This window comes from Leopardus geoffroyi, chromosome C2, assembly GCF_018350155.1.
Source record: "Leopardus geoffroyi isolate Oge1 chromosome C2, O.geoffroyi_Oge1_pat1.0, whole genome shotgun sequence".
Classification (NCBI taxonomy): Eukaryota; Metazoa; Chordata; class Mammalia; order Carnivora; family Felidae; genus Leopardus; species Leopardus geoffroyi.
In genome coordinates, this window is record NC_059333.1 from 132,255,779 (window position 1) to 132,279,700 (window position 23,922).

A 23,922-nucleotide genomic window follows, 5' to 3' on the forward strand; every position below is an offset into this window, starting at 1 on the left:
ATCTATAACCCAAGACGGGGCCATATTTCTCAGGAGCTATGCAGTTTAAATAATATATGGTGATTCTATGTTAGCCTCTAGTGAGACTATAGTTTCTATAAAACAATAAAAGTTCATTTCCCATGCCAGGAAATATTGGATGATATTCTTTAAGTTCAAAATATTTTTCCAGGGTATGTAAGCTGGCTACACCCTTTTAGAAAGGGAAATGAATAGCAAATGTATTTCTTTATCTGTAGGTGCATTAACACAGCAGTAAAGTACTTTCCCAGCAACCAAATTCTGCACATTTTAAATGTAACTTCTATTTTCACTTCCATTTGCTCTGCCTGGCGAAGAAGAGGAGTGTTGTTTCAAGCTACAAAAATATTTTCTTGATGAAATATAATAGCTAGTTCTATGAACTTCTGCTCAAAAAATGCAATGCATAATAAATGCAATATATCAAACCAGTTTTTATTTGTGTTCGATAAGTAGCACAAATAATTGAGAACGAAGGTGGAAGGAATTGGAGAGAGCTAGATAACTAAGAATGGAAAGCAAATGCTGGAAAAGAAAAAAGACAAGTCTAATTTAGAACCCAGTCCAGGCATTTAAGTGTATTTTATTGGAGTTATCTCTTCTTATTGGATAAAAATTTTCATTTATAATTTCTGTGCTCTTCCAAGAAGTCAGGCACAGAATCTTTTTTTAAAAAGTACTCACTGAAAAAAATACAACCAAACAAAATAAGTAAAAAAGACCCCAAAATGTTAAATCAGCAATTTCATTCTTAGTATTTAGATAGTATGGAAGTTCCTCAAAAAATTAAACTTAGAGCTACCTTATGATCCAGCAATTCCACTTCTGGGTATATATCCAAAGGAAATGAAAACACTAACTCAAAAAGATATCTGCACCCCTGAGTTCACCACATTACTTACAATAGCCAAGACATGGAGGCAACCTAAGTGGTCCATTGATGGATACAGAAAATGTGGTATATATACAAAATGGAATCTTTTATTCAACCAAAAAAAAAAAAAAAAAAAAAAAAAAAGGAGAGTTGCCATTTGTGACAATATGGATGGACCTTGAAGGCATTATACTAGATGAAATAAGTTAGAGAAAGACAAATACCATATGGTCCTGGTAATATGTGGAGTCTTAAAAAAGCAAAAACAGAAAAAAACCCAAAAACCTCCAAAAACTTAACTCTTAGACACAGCGAACAGATTGGCAGTTGCCAGAATTAAGGGGTGGTGGGTGGATGAAATGGGTAAAGTGGTCAAAAGGTATAAACTTCCGTTTATAAATAAGTCATAGGGATATAATGTACAACATGGGGGACTGCAGTTAATAATACTGCATTGTATATTTGAAAGCCGCCAAGAGAGTAGATCAATCTTAAAAGTTTTCAGCACAAGGAAAAACTGGTAACACCATATGGTGATAAATGTTAACCAGACTTAAGGTAGTGATTATTTCACAACCACATATACATATCAAATCATGTTACACACCTGAAGCTAATAGGTTATATATTGGCTATATCTCAATTAATACTACATATATGTGTGTGTGTGTATATGTATATACATATACATATACACACACACACATATATACACATAAATATGCATATACATACACACACAGGTTTTAAAATTGAGCACAAATAAAAACCAGTTTAGCATACTGTATTTATTATGCATTGTATTTTTCTGAGAAGTTCATATAGCTATTTTACTCCACCAAAGAAATATTTTTGTGTCTTGGAACACACATCTTTACAAGGCACAGAGTATGGAAGTAAAGACAGAGGACTTATGCCAGGACTCACTTTCCTAACGAGCCATAAAATTCAGCAGAGGAATAGAGTTTTGGACTTAAAATGACATCACTGGCACCCTCAGCTAGCAGAGTGAGTAGGCCAAACTTTCACCACCCTTCCCCTAGTGGGCTGCCTTCTCGCTCTCTTTGCCTCAGCCTTTTCTCCTGATTGGTAATTTTCCCCGCAGCCAGCACCTTCCTGCCTCAGCTTCGGGGGCTTTCCACAGGCGCTTTGCCAGCTCTGTTCTCAGAGGTTTCCCAAGTTTCCTCACGGTCGTGCGCCCCACTACCCACAATCAGCCATTTTTATCACAGTATAGGCTACCGGAGCAGTGGGTCTCCTTGTCTAGAACGGCTCTTACTGTCTTTCTTCTGGAGCCTGGTGTTCCAGGGGGGCCTGGCCAGCCTCTTCTACCCTGTCAAATGAATAGACAGATGGGTTACAATAATTACACAGCCCTGACACACTTCCTCTTCAACATCAGCTTGTGCTCCAGAGAGGGTGGATGGGTACACACCAACTAGAGAGTTATCCTCCCTTTGGAGTGCTCCCACTGGTTATAAACCATACGTCTATGTGGGTAATGAGGAACGACAGGACAAAATGCTAATGCATGGCTTCGTCTGTTCATCACCACTGTATAACTTGTGTTTGGGGTACAAGTTATCAAGTATTTAAATCAAACGATCCTCACTGTGTTGCCACAGAGTGGCTAACTGAAGCATGCCATGTGTCAAGCTGGTTTGGATTTCTACCTTTTTTTTTTTTTTTCAACGTTTATTTATTTTTGGGACAGAGAGAGACAGAGCATGAACGGGGGAGGGGCAGAGAGAGAGGGAGACACAGAATCGGAAACAGGCTCCAGGCTCTGAGCCATCAGCCCAGAGCCCAACACGGGGCTCGAACTCATGGACCGCGAGATCGTGACCTGGCTGAAGTCGGACGCTTAACCGACTGCGCCACCCAGGCGCCCCTGGATTTCTACCTTTGGACTTCGTGTTCTGTTTTGTCAACCTTTGTAGATTAACATCCTTAGGTGAAAAAAACCTCACAATACTCTTAAGTCTTCCCAAAAGAGAAAATGAAGGAGAAATTATGAGTTTATAAGGAGATGTGTGAGACTTAACCTTTATCACTTAGTAAAAACGACAAATAGCATACGCTGGTTTATGATGTGGCAGGTTACATCATCAGTAGGCTGTTGATCCTAGTTTGTAGATGAGAAAATTGAGGTTTACACAAAGTGGCCCAAGGCCACAGAGCTGGTAAGGCACAGAGTATTGAAACAGGACCTGGGCCCCTCCCCAAAGTAAAGTTCTTTCCACCCTATCAGACGTCTCCTCCCAAGTGAAGTCACCAAGGGAACTTTCTCATCAAGAAGATCCAGAGAAACACATTTTCCAGATAATTATTTTTAAAAGTCTGAGAAACAAGGCAAGATGATCCAATTATGATCTCTGAGGTTTCATGACATTAATCCCAAGAGACTTATCTTGAGAGTATGGGCTGTATGGATCTACTAGATCTTTTCCTTTTTATCAGGAACTATGAATAATAGAATGTCTTCTTAGGGTATGTGACTTCTGGACCCTGGGAAGGCTAACAACTCATTGATTAGTTCTTTCTATCAGCTAGACCTACATTTTATGTTAGAGCTTAGACATTTGCATTCATAAATGAAGACCTCAAGGGTAGGGCTTGATGAAGCCAATCACCCCAAATTCAGAAGAACAAGAGTGCGTTTCTGGAGTCCTCGAGTAGCAGATAAGGAGGAGAAAACATATTTCTGCTCCTAAAAATATTCTGTCTGTATCAAGTAGGTCACATCCTAACAAGGTTACTCTCAAATGCCCACATAATTACTTGTCTTCCACGTTCTCCTTTCAAGCCCTTGGGTCCTTCTGTTGTGCTGTCAAATCCAGGAACTCCCTAAAAACCAGAAAATAGAACAATTTTGAATATTTCTCCTTAAAAATGTAACTATAACGTATTTACTCACTGCCCACTGCCTGCCCCCACCAAAAATTGACGAGAAGTCCAATCCATTTGAAAGCATCAACAGGAAAACATTACAAATGGCTTACATGTGATTTCTTTTCCTCCTGTGCTCTGCATTATCAGTAGAGAGTAGGGACCTAAGGTGAATGTGTGTGTGGGGGGAAGCAACAGCTCACCATACAAGGCATAGCCAAGGGAAGCAAGGGTGACATGATTTGTTTCTGACAATTCTCATCCTGGGTCTGGACATACCCCTTCTTGCTACTGCCCTCCTTTCTCTTAACTTTTGTTCTTCTTTCCTGGGGTTTATGTTAAGTCTATACTTGAGGGTCGGTAGATTTTTACTCTCCCTACTTTTGGGAGAAGGCAGACGTTTGTAATGGGTTCTACCACAAGAAAATAAGTACACCAGGGAACACTGAGGACTGTACCTGCCACCCATTCCCTCTTTGTCCTCTTGGATGTCTGGTAAGCCTTCTAGCTCCATATGGTCATTCCTACTTTTCCAATTTTCAGAAAATTCTGGAATCTCACATTTTCCCCAGTATTTACACAAACATTCCAGCAGGAACTCATTGAAAACAGGCAGATGTTGTGGGCTATTATCCTTAGCAGGCCAAACTGAAAGTTTTTTCGTGGGTAGTTAGGACCACCAATAGAGCAGTATCGCCATGGTGCTAGGATAATCAATTGAGCGAGTCAATTCAGTCAGTAAACTGAGAGGGGACAGGAATTATCCAGTCCTGCTGAGTGCCAGCTGTTGGGCTATTTGGCTGATAGCAGCCCAGATTACCTTCATCAATCAATGAGTAATTTGAGATCACCAACAGGGAGGTGTCATTGTTCCAGATGCTTAGAAAGATTTTTAAACAAATAGTCTATACACTCACAGAGTTTATAGGCTAAGAGAGCAAAGAAGATGAGTTTAGAATTTACTTTATAACTAAGATTACCAGAATTTATGTGAAAAATTACTTCTCTTCCCCACATACCAAAGCCAAAGATTGTGTTCTACATTTTATGTTTTATTTTTAAGTCTAAATATTTGTCTGTTAAATTCTCCAAGAGGAGTATAACTTAATTACAATATTAGAGAATTGTATTTTGGTGAAAATAGGAAAAGAATGGTAATGTAAAATCCAAAATTTTATTCCATTGGATGTAACACGACTTATTGTGATCCAACTCCGAACTATTTAATTGAACAGATGACATTTTAAAAGTCATACACTAGCACATTCTATAGAATAGAGCATCCTAGTTTGCATGTGGACCCATTGTTTGGTCAGTCTGGCTAGATGATCTATCCATTGTTGTAAATGCAGTATTAAAGTCTCCTGCAATTACCACATTCTTATCAATAAGGTTGCTTATGTTTGTGACTGTTTTACATATTTGGGGCCTTCCCAATTCAGTGCATAGACATTTATAATTGTTAGCTCTTCCTGATGGATAGACCCTGTAATTATTATATAATGCCCTTCTTCATCTCTTGTTACAGCCTTTACTTTAAAGTCTAGTTTGTCTGATATAAGTATGGCTACTCCAGCTTTCTTTTGACTTCCAGTAGCATGATAGTTCTCCATCCCCTCACTTTCAATCTGAAGGTGTCCTCAGGTCTAAAATGAGTCTCTTGTAGACAGCAAATAGATGGGTCTTGTGTTTTTATCCATTCTGATACCCTGTGTCTTTTGGTTGGAGCATTTAGTCCATTTATATTCAGTGTTATTATAGAAAGATATGGGTTTAGAGTGTGATATCTGTAGGTTTCATGCTTGTAGTGATGTTTCTGGTACTTTGTGGTCCTTGCAACATTTCACTCACAGAATCCCCCTTAGGATCTCTGATAGGGCTGGTTTAGTGGTGATGAATTCCTTCAGTTTTTGTTTGGGAAAACCTTGATCTCTCCTTCTATTCTGGATGACAGGTTTTCTGGATAAAGGATTCTTGGCTGCGTATTTTCCCTGTTCATCACATTGAAGATTTCCTGCCATTCCTTTATTGCCTGCCAAGTTTCAATAGATAGGTCTGCTATTACCCTTATGTGTCTACCTTTGTATGTTAAGGCCCGTTTATCCCTAGCTGCTTTCCGAATTCTCTCTTTATCCCTGTATTTTGCCAGTTTCACTATGATATGTCGTGCAGAAGATCGATTCAAGTTACGTCTGAAGGGAGTTCTCTGTGCCTCTTGGATTTCAATGCCTGTTTCCCTCCCCAGATCAGGGAAGTTCTCAGCTATGATTTGTTCAAGTACAACCTCAGCCCCTCTCTCTCTCTCTCTTCTTCTTCTGGAATTCCTATGATACGGATATTGTTCCATTTGATTGCATCACTTAGTTCTCTATTTCTCCCCTCATACTCCTGGATTTTTTTTTTCTCTTTTTCTCAGCTTCCTCTTTTTCCAAAATTTTATCTTCTAATTCACCCAATCTCCCCTCTGCCTCTTCAACCCGCACTGTGGCTGCCTCCATTTTATTTTGCACCTCATTTATAGCATTTTTAAATTCATCATGGCTAGTTTTTAGTCCCTTGATCTCTGTAGCAATAGATTCTCTGCTGTCCTCTATGCTTTTTTCAAGCCCAGCAATTATTTTTATGACTATTATTCTAAATTCTTGTTCTGTTATATTGCTTAAATCATTTTTGATCAGTTTGTTAGCTGTCACTACTTCCTGGAATTTCTTTTGAGGAGAAATCTTCCGTTTCATCATTTTGGCTAGTTTTCTGTCCCTTATGCGTTTTAAAAGCTTGTTGTGTGCTCTGAACCTCTTAGCAGCCATTGAAACCTCTGTTTACTCATCTGACTTCCCTGTGTGAACACCTCCTTGTCCTCCAGGATTTTCAATGCCATCCTTCTCAAAGAACTCAAGAACTTATACACGCAGAAATTTAATTCTGAAATTATTATTTGGGTATTTTCTAAATCTCAAGCTTTCAGCCCCAGCTTATGTGCTTCCCATCACTGGGTCAGCTCCTACCTCCACGCCTCCCTCCCTTTCGTTTTCATTTTCACTTCCCAGCAATGTGGGGAGAGGAGACAGCTGAAGATGCCAGTGGGCAGGTGCACCGCTGTGCCTTCTTCTGCACCTCAACTTGGGCTCCACTGGGTCTCTCCCACTCAAAGAGTACAGCGCCCCAACCACCACACAGACCTACAAACCCCGTGAGGAGGGAGTGGGAGGAGCAGGCGTGGACCTACTACGTGTCACCCGCCTGGCAGCCACACCAACGTCCAAACGTCAGCTCCCCTGTTTAGTCAGTCTGAATATGAATTGTCCAGTCTGTCAATTTCTTCCTATGCAACTGGACCAAAGAGCATCATCTAACACAAACTGATAAAATGTGGACTTCTAACAATGATATGCTTTAGAATGACGAACCTCAATAAACTGTAGCTGAAATGATCTAATTGAGTTTTCTCCCCAACATCACGTGAGATTACATGAGATTTTCAAAAATGGGAAATTCCCAACAGACAAACTAGCTTTCATTTGATCAGCAGTTGACTGAATAGGCACAGATTGTAAGGAATTTGGGCCATTTGTATGTATTCTATGAATAATCTGATCATATGTGGATTCTACATATCCAATCTTGCTCTCCAAATTTTCCTGAAATAGTAATCCACAAAAACCACATGTGAAAAAGCTCAGAGTGTTGTCTTCAATTCGAGATTCCCAAGTGGCTAGGAAGAATTACCATGCATTAAAAAACTATCTAAAATTAGTATAGTGGCAAACAGCCTATCACAAAAGTTCCAGAGGGTTGAATTTTCAGCCATCTCTAAGTCACTGAACATTAAAAACAAAAAACAAACAAAAAAACCTTTTACATTATTCAGTTTCTTTTGAAAGTCTTATGTAATCAAACAGACAATTTAACAATTAGGGGGGATTCTGACCAAAGTGAATGGCAATTTTATAGCAATATCCCAAGTAAATTTTTGGGCATCATATATAGATGACTGAAAGGTCTTTGCATTTGAACTAGTGTTTCTTATTTTTTTAATTTATGGATAGTTTTTGTTTTTGATTACATACTCTGAAGCTGTTTTAAAACTCTCAGGTTATCAGGCTATTATCAGAAGACGTCACTTAATCAACAATGTTGTCTTCATGTGTAAATTCCTCTGCTGTTTAAATAGTTATCTTCAATGTATACCACTTATATTTCTCGATATATTGTACTGAATTCTTTCTCTGATCGATCCTTTGTCTTTAATAACTCCTCCCCCAGTATACAAAGTCCTGTGAGATTCCCAATTGTCCACATCCTTACCAGCACTTGGTGTTGTCAGTTTTTAAAAAGTTTAGCCATTCTGATGCATGTGTACTATACCCACTATGGTACATTGCTGGTGGGAGTGTAAATTAGTATGAAGTTTTTTGAAAACTGGCTTAAAAGGCTGAAGCTTATTATAGGCACATACGTTATCATTAGGCATTCTACTCCTGAAGTACAGACCCAGTGGAAATGAATATAAAAGCCAATCAAAAGCCAAGTACAAAAACATTCATAAGAGTGCTATTTATAATAGGAAAAACCCGGAACAACTCAATTATCTATCGACAGTAGAATGGATAAATAAATTATGGTATATTCCCACACCGGATTACTATTCAGCAATGACACTGAATGAGCTATTGTTGCCGGCAACAGCATGGATAAATCTCACAAGCATAAACTTGAACAAAAGAATACAGAAACAAGGAGTGTATCCTATATAATTCCATTTACTTAAAGTTCAGGGACAGGTAAAACTATGTTTTAGGACACTGATTACCTTTGGGAGGGGTTGGTAATGAATGAAGTAGACATGCGGGGAGAGGGCTTTGGGGTTGCTCTACTGTTGTCCAATGTTCTATTTCTTTAGCTGGGTGCTGAGTGCACAGATGCATTTACATTCATCAAGCTGCACATTTATAATCTGTATACTTTTCTGATGTTATAGCTCAAAACTAAGTTCTAGAGATCCAATGCCCCACATAGTGATGATGGACAACAATACTGTATCATATGCTTCAAAGTTGCTAAAAGACTAGATCTTAAATGTTCTCATCACAAAGTTAGAAATGATAATTATTTGACATGACACAGGAATTAGCCAACCCCATGGTGGTAATCATATTGCAATATATAAATGTATCAAATCAATACCTTATGATATCTTAAATTTACACAGTGTTCCATGTCAATTATATCTCAATAAAAAGGCTTAATAAACATTTAAAAACAAACCTAAATCCTAATTCATTAAGGCTTTGGAGACTTATTTATGTGTGGGTGGGGCGATGAAAATCCTATAGTACTGACGTTCCCCGGGAGTTGGCGTATCCCCCACATTGGTGTGGGTCGTGCCTATTCAGCCAGGTTGTATCCGGGAGAGCAGGTACTTTTCGGTCATAGGTTTTGCTGAATACAGTCTTAGCTGGCTTGGAGTCAAGAAAATTAAGCTCATACTCTCAATTGAGAGAGACTGCTGAAGAACGGAAGAGGAGAGATGGCTTTGTTACTTCCATTCTGACCCTATTTTGAGGTATTCAGAAGAAAATAATGGAGGGTATTGAAGTTCCCTGATGGCTCTGAAGCACAACCATTCTGAATATGTAGTCTCAAAAAAAAAAAAAAATACATGCACAAATGATGGGCAGGGTCTTCTCACTGTCCATGTTCATCCCACAGATAGCACAAGGAACTGCTTTTAAAGTTCTACAACAGTTTTATCTATGATGATTTAAACTCAAGATTGTTGTATCTTAAAGTGGGTCTCTCTCCTTATCAGAAGCTGATGGGAACTAAGCTCTGTTTAGCTCACAGCCCACACAACCCCGACACTTACAGGGTCTCCTCGCTGGCCCTTTGCGCCTCGGTCACCAGAAACCCCTCGCTGTCCCGGGCTTCCCTAAAGATAATACAAATCAGAAGAAGGATAAGACGAGACTTTTTTAGTAACACTAGTAAGAACAAAGAGCTTCCCCTCTCCCTGATTTGAATAACTAAATATTCAAATAAATAACTAAAGCTTTTTCTAAACCAGACAGAGGGACAACCCAAAATAGTTTCAGGCATCATATAAATAATTTAAGAGTGACCTCAATTATTTACCACAGTAATGAAGTCTGTGTCCCAGACACATTTGTTGTCTTGTTTAGTTTTTACAGCTACTTTATAAACTAGGTATTGTTTCTATCTTTCTTGTAATGGAACAGCTGAGATTCAGAGAGATTATCCATTTCCCCCAAGGTGGTTCTATCAACTAGAAACTGGGGTTCCGACTCAACTGTTCACACCCTGAAGACAGATAAAGAAGATGATGGAAGTATGGCAGCTGTTGGTGTCTGTTCTAGATGGGAATGAGTGGCACACATTTTCAGCGTGCTACTCCGCACCACAGATTCTTGTCAACACCCTGTTACCATTCTTGGTGTGGTAGCTGTTTTTCATCATGGTCCCAATTCATCACTCCTCTCTGTATCTATGCTCTTTGCCATGGAACTCTGCAATGCTTTCCAACTGTGGTAGGGCAAGGGTCTCCACCCCCGAGTTTGGCCATGACTTCATCTGAGTTCCAAGTCTAGGCCTCAAGAGAACTTGTGTGTTTCTCCTTGTTCTCTTGTGCACCTGCCATGGCCACAGAAAGGTTACGGCCAACAGAGCCAGGCAGCGCTCTCTGGCCCCAGGAGGAGGATCAGAGACATGAGGAACAAAGCCCCCAGCCAGCCCATAGTCACACAAACCAAGGGCAGCCATGCTCAGCATAGACCAGTGATCTAGGCTGTGAACCTCAGACACATAGGAAATAATTTACTGTCGCACGCAACTGAGGTTTGGTGATTGTCACAAAGCAATTTTGCGGCACTAGCTGCCTGATACACTTAGGGTAGCGGTTCTACTCTGTTAGTCACACCTTTAATTGCCAGGACAGTTTGCTGTTGTCTCTTTATTGAATCCCTACCTGGGATCCTTCATCACCCTTTTCTCCTTTTTCTCCAGGAAGACCACTTTCACCCTAAAAGAGAAGGATAAACTCAGATTTCTGTCTTCTTCATGAGAAATAGCTCAGAAGGGTCTTTATGGGACACAGAGAAAGCTCTACCTGTTCTCCATTTAATCCACCAATTCCACTTTCTCCGACTTCTCCCTGAAAACACAGATGTGATCAGAAGAGTTTGTTACATTTATGTGGAAACAAATCTGAAAGTCTAGTTTTGTCTTTCATATACAGCCTGGTCCTGAGCAATAACAAAGATGACCGAGTAATAGAAACTGTGAACAGGGGCACCTGGGTGGCTCAGTAGGTTGAGCATCCAACTCTTGGTGACGGCTCAGGTCATAATTTCACATTCGTTGGCTCGAGCCCCAGGGTGGGGCTCCACACTGGGCGTGGGGTCTGCATGGAATTCCCTCTCTCCCTTTCTCTCTGCCCCTCCCCCACTGGCATGTGAGCTGGCTCTCTCAAAATCAATAAGTAAACTTTAAAAAAAAATTAAAAAAAAGAAACAAACTGTGAACAAATAATATGCATTGCCTGCAATAAAAGACGGGAATAGACCGAATCAAATGGCTGGCAATAAAAAAGGAAGATCAAAGGAAATTTCATTTGTATAATCTACTGGTCAGTAGTCTCGAAAATAAAAATATTTCTAGATACCAGGTGGGCAGATAAATGGATATGTTTGGTACCATACCTCCTGTCCATTTAGTCCCCTGTTTCCCTGAAAATAGAAAGGGCAGTAGTGGTTAGTGTAGGAGAATGGAATTCATGTTAGGGAGACTTCACAATGTCTCATGCAACCCTTACCTTCGGACCTTTGGCGCCATAGCATCCCTTAGTACCTTGCTCCCCGACTGGTCCACTGGCTCCTCTTTCTCCCTGAGAAAGACCACATACCTAGATAAGCTTTTCCTATTGTAATCTGGATTCTGTCTTAGAAATTTTTACAAGTTTTGTGTTGGAAAAAAATGTGTAACTGCTCATGGTTTACAGTCCAGAATTCATGCTTATTAAAGCTGAGCATGTAAGACAATCAGAACTACTCTGACGACAGCCCTTTGCTTTGGATCCCACCTGGAGACTGCCCTGGGTGGGGTGGTATCTAAATAAAACAGACATACAAATAACTGGCAGCTAAAATGTATTCTCAAAATTTCAGGAGATATTCCAGGAACAGATAATGAAGAATCAGTGAGGTATCAGAGGAAGATGCGCTGGGTATGATCTAAGCAAGATCTAAGCATGATTTCTAGTCCAAAATTTATCTTTTTCTTTCTTTCACCAAATATGATTCCTGCAGTGCTTGTCTTGGTAATCCCACTCGTCTGTGAGGTCTTGTGAGTGGAAATGAGAGGTCGTCCCCTGCTTCTCTCTCCCCAGGTCACCAAATTCCATACATTCAACATGTTTAACATATCCACTTATACTGCCCCCCAACTAAGATTAGGACTCCTCTGTCTTGCACCTACTACTGCAAGACTTCTACCTGTAACCCCTGCCTTACTAGCATCTATAACATTGTCTGAGTGTGCTTTCTAAAGCCATGCCCCCTCCATTTTTGCTTCAATGACTGCTCATCAACTAAAAGATACCATCCAAATCTTCTGCAGAATATTCAAGACTCCCAAAAATATGGGTCTTGCTTGCCACCTAACCTCCTCTCACCGTGTCCTGGGTTCCAGCCATGCTGGCCATGTGCCATTCTACACAGATTCGATTCTGACTCAGTTACATGCCCTTGAACACACTGTTGTCTCTCTAATAACATGTTTTTCCCCACATACTTTGCCTGAAGAAGTATCTATTTGTCCTTCAGATGTCTGCCTAAGCATTACCTCTAGCTTGCGGCCTTCCTCTCCCAAGATTCAACTGTTACCAAGGCTGTTATGGATTTGTTCTGCCATGCTTTGTCACAATGCACCTCATTATACCTTTAGTATAGTCCTTGTGTAGAACAACTGGAAACACAATGGTCTCATTTGCCTTTCCGCTAGTCTGCAGTTACCGGAGATAGGAATCATTTTTTCTTTTCTTTATTTATTTCTAGGGTCTAGCACTGTGCCTGAAGCATGGTAGAATTCCTTCGTATATATTTGTTAAATGAATAAATGAATGGGTAAGTTCATTCATGAGTGAGGTCTTTGATAAAGAATGTGACAAATGGTAAGATGCTCAACAGATCATTGTTAAATGAATGCATGGATGGAAGGAAGGAAGAAAGGGATGGTTAGATGGATGGATGCAAAAAAGAGTGGAGGTCCTTGATAAACAATGTGGGGAGTTGGTTTACCTGTGCAAAATGGATCAGGAAGAGGGAAATGGCAGTGATTTGAGTCCCCTGGTGAAGAAAAGAACTTTCGCACTGAGTTCATTGTGCAGCATTGGCGAACAGTCAAAGAGGAGACAGTAGGTTAATAAACCATTATTGACCATCAGAAGCAAAGCCCGATGAGGATTAGGAAAGACCTCAGATTTTGTACATGAATTCTTAGACTCTGACTTCTCTTTTTTTCCCTCCGAGTTAACACAAACGATTTCCTATTGTAGATATGTTCTCAGGAATAAATACAAGTGAGAAAACCTTGACTTACAGCAATGCCTTCCTCTCCCAGGTAGCCCTCACTGCCTTTAAAACCTGGGGATCCCTGGAAATAAGGAAAGGAAGAATGCATTAGCACTCCACAGACCAAAAACCAGAGGTAATCAAGCAAAAATCTTTAACTTTAGTTTCACTTTACAGAGAGCTGTAGGGGTTTGGGAAAAAAAAATAGTTCTTCCTCCACAACTTAGGCTGTATTTACACACATAAAAATAAATATAGTTTTGGGGTGCCTGGGTGGCTCAGCCAGTTAAGTGACAAACTCTTGATTTTGGCTCAGGTCATGATCTCATGGTTTGTGAGCAGAGAACCTGCTTGGGATCCTCTCTCCCCCCCTCTCTCTGTCCCTTCCCAGCTTGTACGTGCTCTCTCAAATTAAAAATGTTTTAAGAATGTAGTTTTGAAACAAGCATCCAGATAACTCAAGTGTATGTGCACGTGTGGATCATAATATTGTCCATAACTCTCTCTGGGGTTATATATAGTGCTGGAATTTTTTTCTCAGACGAACATTCAAGTGCACAGAGCTATATTTGCCCTTGACAGACTAGAATTATCCTCTTTTCATTAAAAAAATCTTTCAGGGTTTATGCTACACATAGAAAAATAGGCCACACACATTTCTTTTCATTCTTTCTGAGCCCTGCTTTAAAAAAATCTGCCATTCTCCTTACATGCAGTTGAAGCATTCAGGAAATAGTCTGAACACTTTATACAGAGACACAAACATGTTGATTTGGGAGTTATAGTGCCATCTATAAATTGTTCACAAATCAAACACACATGTAAAGAAGCAGTATTGAAATTATTAAACACATCCATATTATGTTTGTACATGTTTTCACATTTCCTAAATCCCCAATCATGTTTTTTTTTAGAAGAGTACATACATATTTTTTGGTTAGGAAATACACGAATCTATTGTTGGTTACGGTTTTATAATCGGCATGTTTGTGCATACATCTGTGACATTTCTGGTCTGGTTAAAGCTGACTGAAACATCGCCACATCTTTTGCTAGGCTAGGGTGATCTGACCTCATTTGGTTTTCAGAAGACTATCCCAAATACTCCCTACTTCACTTGTATCACTCTGTAGTCATTAAAAATGGAAATTGAAATAACGCTTATTTTCAGGAGGTTTTCATTATTCAACACAGAGATCGCAGTTGATTTCTCTGTGTCGTTGTCATTGCTGCTGAACACTGGATAAGCAAGGATCTTGGCAGCCATTGCTCCCAACACTTGTATAGAAGGTTCTTTAGAAGACTCCAAGGGAAAGCCATGACTATCTAATTTGACATAGAAGATGAGGAATATCCTAAGTGGTTACCTCACAGGCTCTATCTTGAAGTTAAAAACCATCCTTTATTTCTACCTAAACTCATGTCTTTCAGGCATATGACATTCACATATAGTGCACCATAAATCTTAAAATCACCTTTTTGCCCGGTGGTCCAGGATCTCCCATTGTGCCATCCCCTCCAATGCACTTGCAGAATAAACAGCAGCATGTCCTCTCAGCAACATTGACCTTGGCGGAGGGTGGGAAGTACATTACATTTGATGGCACTGCTTCCCAATCACACATACAAGCTTAGCCACGTCATTCAGACCTTTACCACCATATCAGAAGCCCGTTTGCCATTAAAGTGACCGTGCTCCACAGAGTGCCTGTGACATTCTTTAGCTGCTATCCTTCCTTCTGTGGTCTGCATTCTCCACCACATGAGGACTTCAGAATCAAATCAAATCCTTTCGTGCTCTCGAAATGCTTAGTTTAGCCACGGCCAACTCCTTGCATACTCATTTCCTGTTTCCACCCCATCCCAGCATTGACCATGATGTTGTTGATTACCTCATATAATTTTGCCCCCAATATTTTGTTCGATATAATGAATGCTGTTTGCTCCTTTCCCCCTTTTGTGAAATCTTTGTATGCTTGAGGATTTAGATAGTGTCCAATGTCATATGGCTTGCAATGGAGTCCAGTGGTAAACACTTCCAGAAAAGTTTGTAACAGGATTGCTAACACACCAATTACACACTCAACATTTCCAAAACACTTGCTGCGGGTGGGGGCATGGGGAGAAGATTCCTCTTTACACCCAGGCGGAAAAACCATATTATAGATTGAAAAATGTCAGTGAATTTTATCCTGAACATTGTTGTCCTTTGAAAAACTGACAGATTCCACTGCATTTTTATAATTAACCCATAAGATTAAATTTTTAGGAAAATTCAGTTCGCAATAAACACCATGCTTGGCCTTAGTAGGGTAGAATCAATCTTTGTGTTGAGAAGTTTCCCATCAAAATTCTAGTGTGATGAACAATGAAAATGTTTTGTTATAACCATTTAGCAGTTGTGCTTCTGTATTTATTATTATATAATGTTCCTTTTCAGCCATTAGAAAAAATTTCTCCACAGGGGCCTGCATGGCTCATCTGATTAAGTGCCCGCTCTTGATTTCGGCTCAGGTCATTATCTCATGGTCGCGGGACCAAGCCCCGTGTCGGGGTGCACACTGTCAGTACAGAGCACCAGCTGGGGAGGGGGCAGAGGGAGACAGAGAAAGAGTCCCAAGCAGGCTCCACACTTAGTTGTAGAACCCAAGGTGGGGCCAATCCCATGACCCTGGGATCATGACTTGAGTTGAAATCAAGAGTCAGATGCTCAACCAACCTGAGCCACCCAGGTGCCCCTCTATATTCCTGAAGTGATTATTTTTACATCATTTCTGCACTGAACAAATTGTGTTTAAACATCTATTTGTATGCAAATTCTATAGGTGAGAAACAGCAGGAGCTAGCATGTTATTGGAAAGGGTCTTGATGTGACTATAGATTTTATAAATCATCAGTGAATCACAAATTATTAGCCCGTCATTAAGGTGAAAATAGTGCCATGTAACTCAGTAACCCTTCCTTCTATTGAGTTCATGCACATTTCTGAAAGGGGCATGACTGGAATGCATCTCCCATCGGCACTAGGTTCTAAAAAGAGTTCACAAGGCAAACATCTCAGTGAACATACTGAAAAAGCTTTTGATCACACACACAGGACAACATTGGAGGTCTATCATCCCATCACTCATTCTTCCTCCAACATCGAAGCAGGTTGCTCTTTCTTTGGTTGAACTCCAAGTGCAATTGACTCTCCTTTACAGGCCACATTGCAGGGAAAACACACATCTTAAACACTAGAATTATACTCACTGTGGTAAGCTGGAACACTTAGGATCCACAAGGGCTGTGAACACTGGCTGGCTGAGGGAGCAGCGGATTCATCCTCTCACCCCAGATTCCCTCTGGCACTTATGTTCAGTGACTCTAATTCGGGCGGGACTGTAGGTGCTATTCAGTTTCTTCCTTCTTTTTTGCCTACCACATTAATTAAACTTGCTTTGACAGATCTCTATCATTTTTTTTTTTTCAAAACACCCTCTTATTTAGGTTGTTCACTAATTCAGAAAAGCTTTTTTCATTCCCAAGTGAAATTCGTAAGCATAAATATTAAATCTATATACAAGACAGAAAGTTTAAACTCACCAGCCTTTTCTAAGTAACATACCAGTTGCTTTGACAGTCGGCTCCCAAGGTCCCTCATTCCAATAGTGAGCTGGGTCCTATACTCAAACCCTTTCCCGAATTCAATGTAGAGAAGATCAGCCAGGTCACTTGAGTCGCTGGCTCCATCCAGAGCAACAGTTATGAGGGCATTCAGGCCTATCCAACACAGTTTACTCCGGGTGAGGTGGGTTTGGTTATTTTAATCTGTTTGCATACGTACCTAAATTGTTATTTTAGGAAAACAGTTGCAAGAGGAACACTCATTTTGTTGTCAACTTCCCCCAACCACGCAATGTAAAACTGACAAGTGACAAGATTATCATCAGAGAACACAAGGAATTACATTTTCTTAAAACTAGTTAAACTGGAGACAAGGGATATTACAGTAGAACTTCCAGTTCCCTCATGATTTGAAGTGAGATATAGTGATGTAAAAAGGGCCCAGAGAGCATGCTAAGATATACAGGGATGAATCTATCAAAAAAGCAAGTGTTCTAAATTTTTGCCATTCAAAGGGGGATCCTTCGACAGCAGGACTTACATCACCTGGGAACTTATCAGAAATACATAATTTCAAGCCCCATCCCAGACCTATAGAATCCGAATCTGTATTTTAATAAAACCACCACATGATTTGTATGCACATTGAAGTTTGAGAAGCACAGCTATAAAGCCCTCATAAGGAATCAATAATCCAGTTGGAATTATAATAGGAGACTGTTCGGCAGTAAGAGACCTCTTGTCAGGCAATTAGAAACAAATGACATATAATCATCCAGAGCTGTAGCTCATAAGCTTTGGAATTTTATAGACCAGAATATTTCAAAGAAAACGTTCAGGGACTGACAGTGGGTTGACTTACTTAGCACAGTATTAATTAATACAAACATGAAATGATAAATATTGATTGATATAACCTTGAAATGATAATGGTAATAACGTTGGCCATCATTATGGCGGAGGTAACCATAGTAACTACCGTGCTCTCATTTATTAATAGTTACTATGTGGCTGGGGGTTGGTTAAGTGCTTTCCATGCATTATCTTATTTGTAAGATACAAATACAACTGTATGGGTATGTAGGATTACAGCTGTATTTTACAGACAAGTGAACTGAAACTTGAAGAAGTTAAATGACTGGCTCAAGTGGTATTTTTAGGTTTCTACCTGGAAAGCCTGATTCCAAAGCCTACTCTCAAAGGATATCTTAGTAACAAAAACATACTAACAACATCATCAGAGTAAAGAGCAATCCTAAAATGGAATAAACTTAGCTTTATGAAAACCTGACTCCATTGGACTAAGTTTTCTCATTTCATTATGGATGGGTGAAGAATTCTTTAGATAGGACTTGGAAACCAATTAACTAGAAAAAGGAAATGTTCATGGACCTCAAAGTTCAGAACGCCTTCTAAGTGTAATACGATTCTGAATTATCTTGAATGAGAAGAAGAGAAGAATGAAGAGAACAAAGTTTCAGGGACATACTGGGGAGGTTCAAGTTATAGGAGAGGAAAGCAGAGTGGCTGGCTGAAATGGAAGGAAGAAAGAAACACCAAAGAATAGGGTGACGAACGTGTCCTGATTTGCCTGGACTTCCCTGGTTGTAGCGTTGACGTCTCTGGCTTGTCTCAAAGCAACAAGGCATTAGCCCCTCTTCCAGGAATGAGAATGACAAGGAGAAAAGGGATGGTGAAGCCGGCTGGGAAACAGAAGAATGTTGAGTTCATCAACAAAGTTTAATGATCAAGAGAAGGCATGCTAATGGATCTATTTATAAGGGGGGAATTTTTCTTATAAGTTCCAGGAAATATAAAAATTTAAGAGTCATGAGAACCATGGGATTGTTGTTTTGCAGGAAATATGCAATAACTATTATTTGTAACTGTTTTTCTCAGGATGGAGGACTCCGATTCTGCTCCTTTCAGACTCATCTAATAAGAAGTCAGATGATCTTGGGGCACCTGGGTGGCTCAGTCGGTTAAGCGTCCAACTTCGGCTCAGGTCCTGATCTCATGGTTCATGAGTTCAAACCCCGTATCGGGTTCTGTGCTGACAGCTCAGAGCCTGGAGCCTGCTTCGGACTCTGTGTGTGTGTGTGTCTCTCTCTCTGCCCCTCCTTAACTCACGCTCTGTCTCTGGCTCTCAAAAATGAACAAACGTTAAAAAAAATTTTGTAGAAAGAAGTCAGATGATCTTAAATACAATTTATAAAAATAATTTCAGGAAGAAAAGATTATAAAACCTGAAAGAATAAAAGAATCCCTGGGAAGACTCTACAGCACTAGATTTAAAAAATTAAATTCAAACTCCAGTCCATATGGATTAGTTATAAAGCCACAGCCACCACTGAGGATTCTTTTCTCTTGGTCTCTTCTTGTATCACGATAATTGCACAGTTTAGAGAGATAGACAGATTGATAGATAGACAGACAGATAGATACCTGGCCTCAAATTAGGGAGGCCTTCCTAGGTTAATAGATTATGGGGCCAAACATCAACTGAAATCATGTATGTTTAAATATAGGAAGCCAGAACTAGAGGTACTCCTTACCCATATTGAGAGCCATTTAACACTTTTAAAAAAGCATTATGGCCACCATCCCTTTATCAGTCCCATTCAAAGATTCTGAATTTGGGGGGTATTAAAAATCCAGCTTCTGGAGTTGAAGCTCATTTATTAGTTTTTCTTTGGGAGTTGGGAGAAAGAAGGTTGGTCTTAGAAATCTGGATTTTCCAAGGAAAACTTCATGGAGAAAACTCTTGATGTATCTTTTCCCCATAAAAGAAATGCTGGAAAAAACAAAAAACAAAAAACAAAAAACAAAAAACCCTAGCCACCCACACTAAGCACTCTAGAGACTTATGCTCAGTCTTCACTAATATCTCCACCTCAGATCATAAAAAAAGTCCAAGACTTGAAAGAATAAAAAGAAATCAGCTTTAGCAAATAAAGGGCAAAATAAAAATTACTTTCCAGCTGTAAATTCAGTTAACTTTGTAATTTGTTTAAGATTGAGGAGAGAGAACCAAACGAAAAAGACAAAATCCACCCAGCTTCTAGCAGCTAACTGGGGAGCAGCCTAAGCAGCTGTCTTAGGCCAGGTTCCCCAGAAGAAGAGCCTGAGATATGGATTTGGATGCATACGATTTATTGAGGAAGCACTCTTAGAAGAACAGGGTGAAAGCAAGATAGGGCAGGGGAAGGAGTGGAGCTCGAAAGTGTTTCAGCTGAAGACTAGCTTCACCCTGATCCCATGGAGAACTCTAGAACATAAATTACACCACAGAACTGGTGCCATTTTGAGGTAAAGGACCAACTCTTTTTACTCTACCTGCAGCCTAGAGGTGGGGTAGGGAGTAACCTCCCAGTGGCTTCCACTGGCCAACAGCAATTCTTCAAAGGAGAGCCTGTGAGTTTCTAGCAGCCAATAATCACAGCAGCTCGAAGATGGAGGAATCTGCTTGGAAAGGGGGTCTGGGTGGGGCACCAATAGCATGCACTTACAGACAAGTATTTCTACTCTTAGTCAAACCAAAACATGTGGATGCATTTTTCTTCCACTGATCCATACTTTAGTAAAACTGACAATAAGTCAGTCTGGGCACAGGTTCCCAAAATGAAAAGCCCAGCACCAGTGCTTGAAAAACTCATAAGCACCATGGTTGGTCCCTCTGTGGTCTGAAGGAAGGAACTAATTAGGAAGCTCCAAAACACGAGTAGACTTGTCCAACAATGCACGCAATTCTGAAAACTTTACCAGTGTCAGAAGAAAATAATCCAACTCTCCTATTCCTTGGTCAAGAAGAAATACACTGTTCACTTCTGCAGACACCAAGGGAGACAGGAACACTCTCCAGGAAAGCTCAGGAAGAAGAAACACAGCGATACAAGAGAAAGGGTATGACTTTGTATTCAGTGCTGTTCCACACGCACAGAGTATGAAGGAAAAAGTAGACGCCAAAATGTTTTGAGAGCTCATTTGTTCTCCCAAATGCGTATTGGTTGGCAAATTTAGGGTTATTTGAGTGCTTGAGAACGTAAGAGCCAGAATTAAGTTCTGAGGTTATTAAATCATTAAACACTCCCTTCCCACCTCTCCCTATGCTCAATACCTTCTTTTCTCAGTTCATCAGATTTTTGTTCCAGCTTTTCAATGTCATCATCCAATCCATCTGAAAATAAGAGAACCACCTAGGAAAGTATTCAAAAAGAAAAATGAGTAAAAAGGATGTCATTGAAATCACAGATTGACAAATAAAATAAAATCAGGTTACCTTTCCTCGAGCAGCTGATTTATTCTGAAATGCATCCCACAGAGAATTCAAGAGGTTTGTGTTGAGAAGAGATGGTCCTTTAACTGTTATATCCTTCAAGCTGTTCAGTATGTTTTCACTATAGATCTCAAACTTGGGGGAATATTTTTCCATGGCATTGGTCACTTGAAAAGCCACACTAACCTGAGTCTCTGTGCCCACCTCACAGCTTACCCCATTGAGGGAGCTGATGGCACGTAAGAGGTCTTGAAGGTAGGTTTGTATCCAAGGCTGACCTTCGAGCAAAGTCTGCCCATTCTCATGAGTTGAGATGTCAAATCCGACCACAACATCCACAAAACAATCTAGGGTTCAAGGGAAAAGTATATCTTATTAGATCCACAAATACCTTTGTTTGGCTTCGATGCCGTGTCTGAATCAAGGTACTTGAAATTCTTATTTCTATTCCAGTTATAAAGTTGGAAAACAAGGAAGAGCATGAGTGAATACAGGAAGAGGCTTAGAATCACTCTTGGACAACCTGTACAAGGATAGAATATTTTTTTTAACTGGTATAAAATCTAGAGGATTTTGTAACAAAGTTCTGAAAGACTTCATTTGTGGCCACTGAAAAAGCCATGCAAAATCATCTAAATATCTAAAATTATAGTGGAAATGGTAATAGTCTACAATAGGAAATCCATATCATACTACTTATCAATTAAGGTCGTTCAACAAATTTTAACTAGACGGGAGTACAAAAATTTGAATAGTCATTTAGAAAAAATAAATCATGATTTGTCTAAAGTGAGGACTATGATGATTTCTCTAAAAACAATCTTTGATTCTTCGTTTTGTCTTCTTTAAAAAAATTTTTTTAATGTTTATTTATTTTTGAGAGAGAGACACACAGAGAGAGACAGAGACAGAGACAGAGAACCAGCAGGGGAGGAGCAGAGAGAGAGGGAGACACAGAATCTGAAGCAGGCTCCAGGGTCCGAGCTGTCAGCACAGAGCCCGACACGGGGCTCGAACTCACAAGCCGTGAGATCATGACCTGAGCTGAAGCCGGACGCTCAACCGACTGAGCCACCCAGGCGCCCCATCTTCTTTTTGTCTTCTAACATCCACTCAGAAAGGAAAAAGTAAAAAAGAAAAACTCCAAGAGATCCTTTGGGATCTTTTTTAGTTTATGCCAAAGACGGTGTTGCCTTCAGAGCTCAGGCAGTCAGGAAGCTGAAACCTTTGCCATTCTGGGATTTGAGAAATACTTAGAGTTTTCCATTTAGAGTGCTTTGCTCTTATCCCTACTAAGGCCAGGGACATGTAAGCATTGGAGAAACTAGAAGGGACTTGATAATTTAAACTAAGCCTCTGAAAGGGAGTATAATCAGAGAAGGATAAAGTCGTAGGACATATGCATTCTTCTTTCCAGAACTTCAGCTTTCCAAAACTTCAACTTTTTCCAGCAAATTCAGCTGGATACAAATTCAGCAAATTTTACCAGTTTGCTTGGTTAAAAAAAAAAAAAAAATAGGTGGGAGGGAAAGTTTATTTTTAATTTGCTTTGTTCAGATAAGGAGTTTTTCAGATATCTGTTGTGTGGACAAATGCCCACCTACACTACCTCTAGACACACTGGTCAATTGTACATTTGCAAGTATTTGAAATCAAAATGTCATTTTCAAGTTTTAAAATAAGGGTCAGTAAACTTGATTCATTTTTATCCCACTCCCTTGTCCCCTTATTCATGTTTAATGAAAAAAGATTTGAGTGAGGGAAAAATAAAAGCCTTATTTGGTCATCAATTTTCACCATCACATTTGAGGTAAATCGCTGTTATCAAAAAAAAATCTGAAAGGTGGGTTTTCTTCAGTTTTTCTTTATTGCTTACTTTGCCATATATACTTATTGGAAAATCTCTTCTGCAATATTTAGAAAAGGAGATAAAGAGAAAGAAACTAGCCAAAAGCATCAGAATATGTCCTTTCCAAAATCCCTGTTGAATCAATATCGTTTCATTTCTATCTTGAGATTGCAAGTTTCACTGTTGGATGAACACTGTTTTAACCCCTGAACAGAAAACCATTCAGTAACCCAAACAGATCACAGCCTTCAAGGAAAACAGTTTCTTGTGAAAAAACAAACATTGGCAGCAATGCCAAAATGTCATTGAATGATCCCAGGAACTGTCCCCTCTAAAAATTAAGTGTTTTAACTTTTGGTCTAGATTACTGGAAGTACAAACTCTAGTAAATAAGTTCCTTGTATTTAACTAATTCAAATTGACAAATGATTCCATAATAATGTGATCAATGGAATGGAATTTGAGTAACAAGCCCAGAGTTGGCAGCTATAGGTCTGAATACAATTAGAGTAGACCCTACTCATCAAGTGGGCTCTCATGGAAGGAAGAGCCTTACCAAGTCTACAGAAACATTGGCCCTCCAATCAGGAGCCCTTCAGAGCTAACAAGAGGCAGGAATGGTTTTGGACAAGAGAAATAAGGAAGGGTTAACTTCGGATAGGAGGAAGGGATAGAAAAGTGGCAATAAACGCAAGGCAAATCAGGAAGGGAGTCCACAGGGCTGGCGGTGGAGGGAGATAACAAGGAGAAGCAAAACTCTTGTTTTGAGCACCCCCACAAACCAGGGTGGAAGCCTGGAAGGGGAAGGTCGTTAAGTGGGAAG

General features: G+C 39.8%; 1 protein-coding gene across 1 annotated transcript in view; it reads right to left on the reverse strand.

The window, feature by feature from the left end:
* The window catches only part of COL6A6 (collagen type VI alpha 6 chain), a 165,890-nt gene that overhangs the window by 76,786 nt on the left and 65,182 nt on the right, over positions 1–23,922 (reverse strand). Inside the window, exons 9-20 of the mRNA XM_045503667.1 lie at positions 21,254–21,597; positions 21,092–21,170; positions 16,976–17,130; positions 14,844–14,936; positions 13,397–13,450; positions 11,613–11,684; positions 11,500–11,526; positions 10,908–10,952; positions 10,767–10,820; positions 9,651–9,713; positions 3,677–3,742; positions 2,175–2,228 (exon numbers count right to left, since the gene is read on the reverse strand). Coding sequence (XP_045359623.1) covers positions 2,175–2,228; positions 3,677–3,742; positions 9,651–9,713; positions 10,767–10,820; positions 10,908–10,952; positions 11,500–11,526; positions 11,613–11,684; positions 13,397–13,450; positions 14,844–14,936; positions 16,976–17,130; positions 21,092–21,170; positions 21,254–21,597 — 1,106 coding nt within the window. The remainder of the gene's footprint in view (positions 1–2,174; positions 2,229–3,676; positions 3,743–9,650; positions 9,714–10,766; positions 10,821–10,907; positions 10,953–11,499; positions 11,527–11,612; positions 11,685–13,396; positions 13,451–14,843; positions 14,937–16,975; positions 17,131–21,091; positions 21,171–21,253; positions 21,598–23,922) is intronic.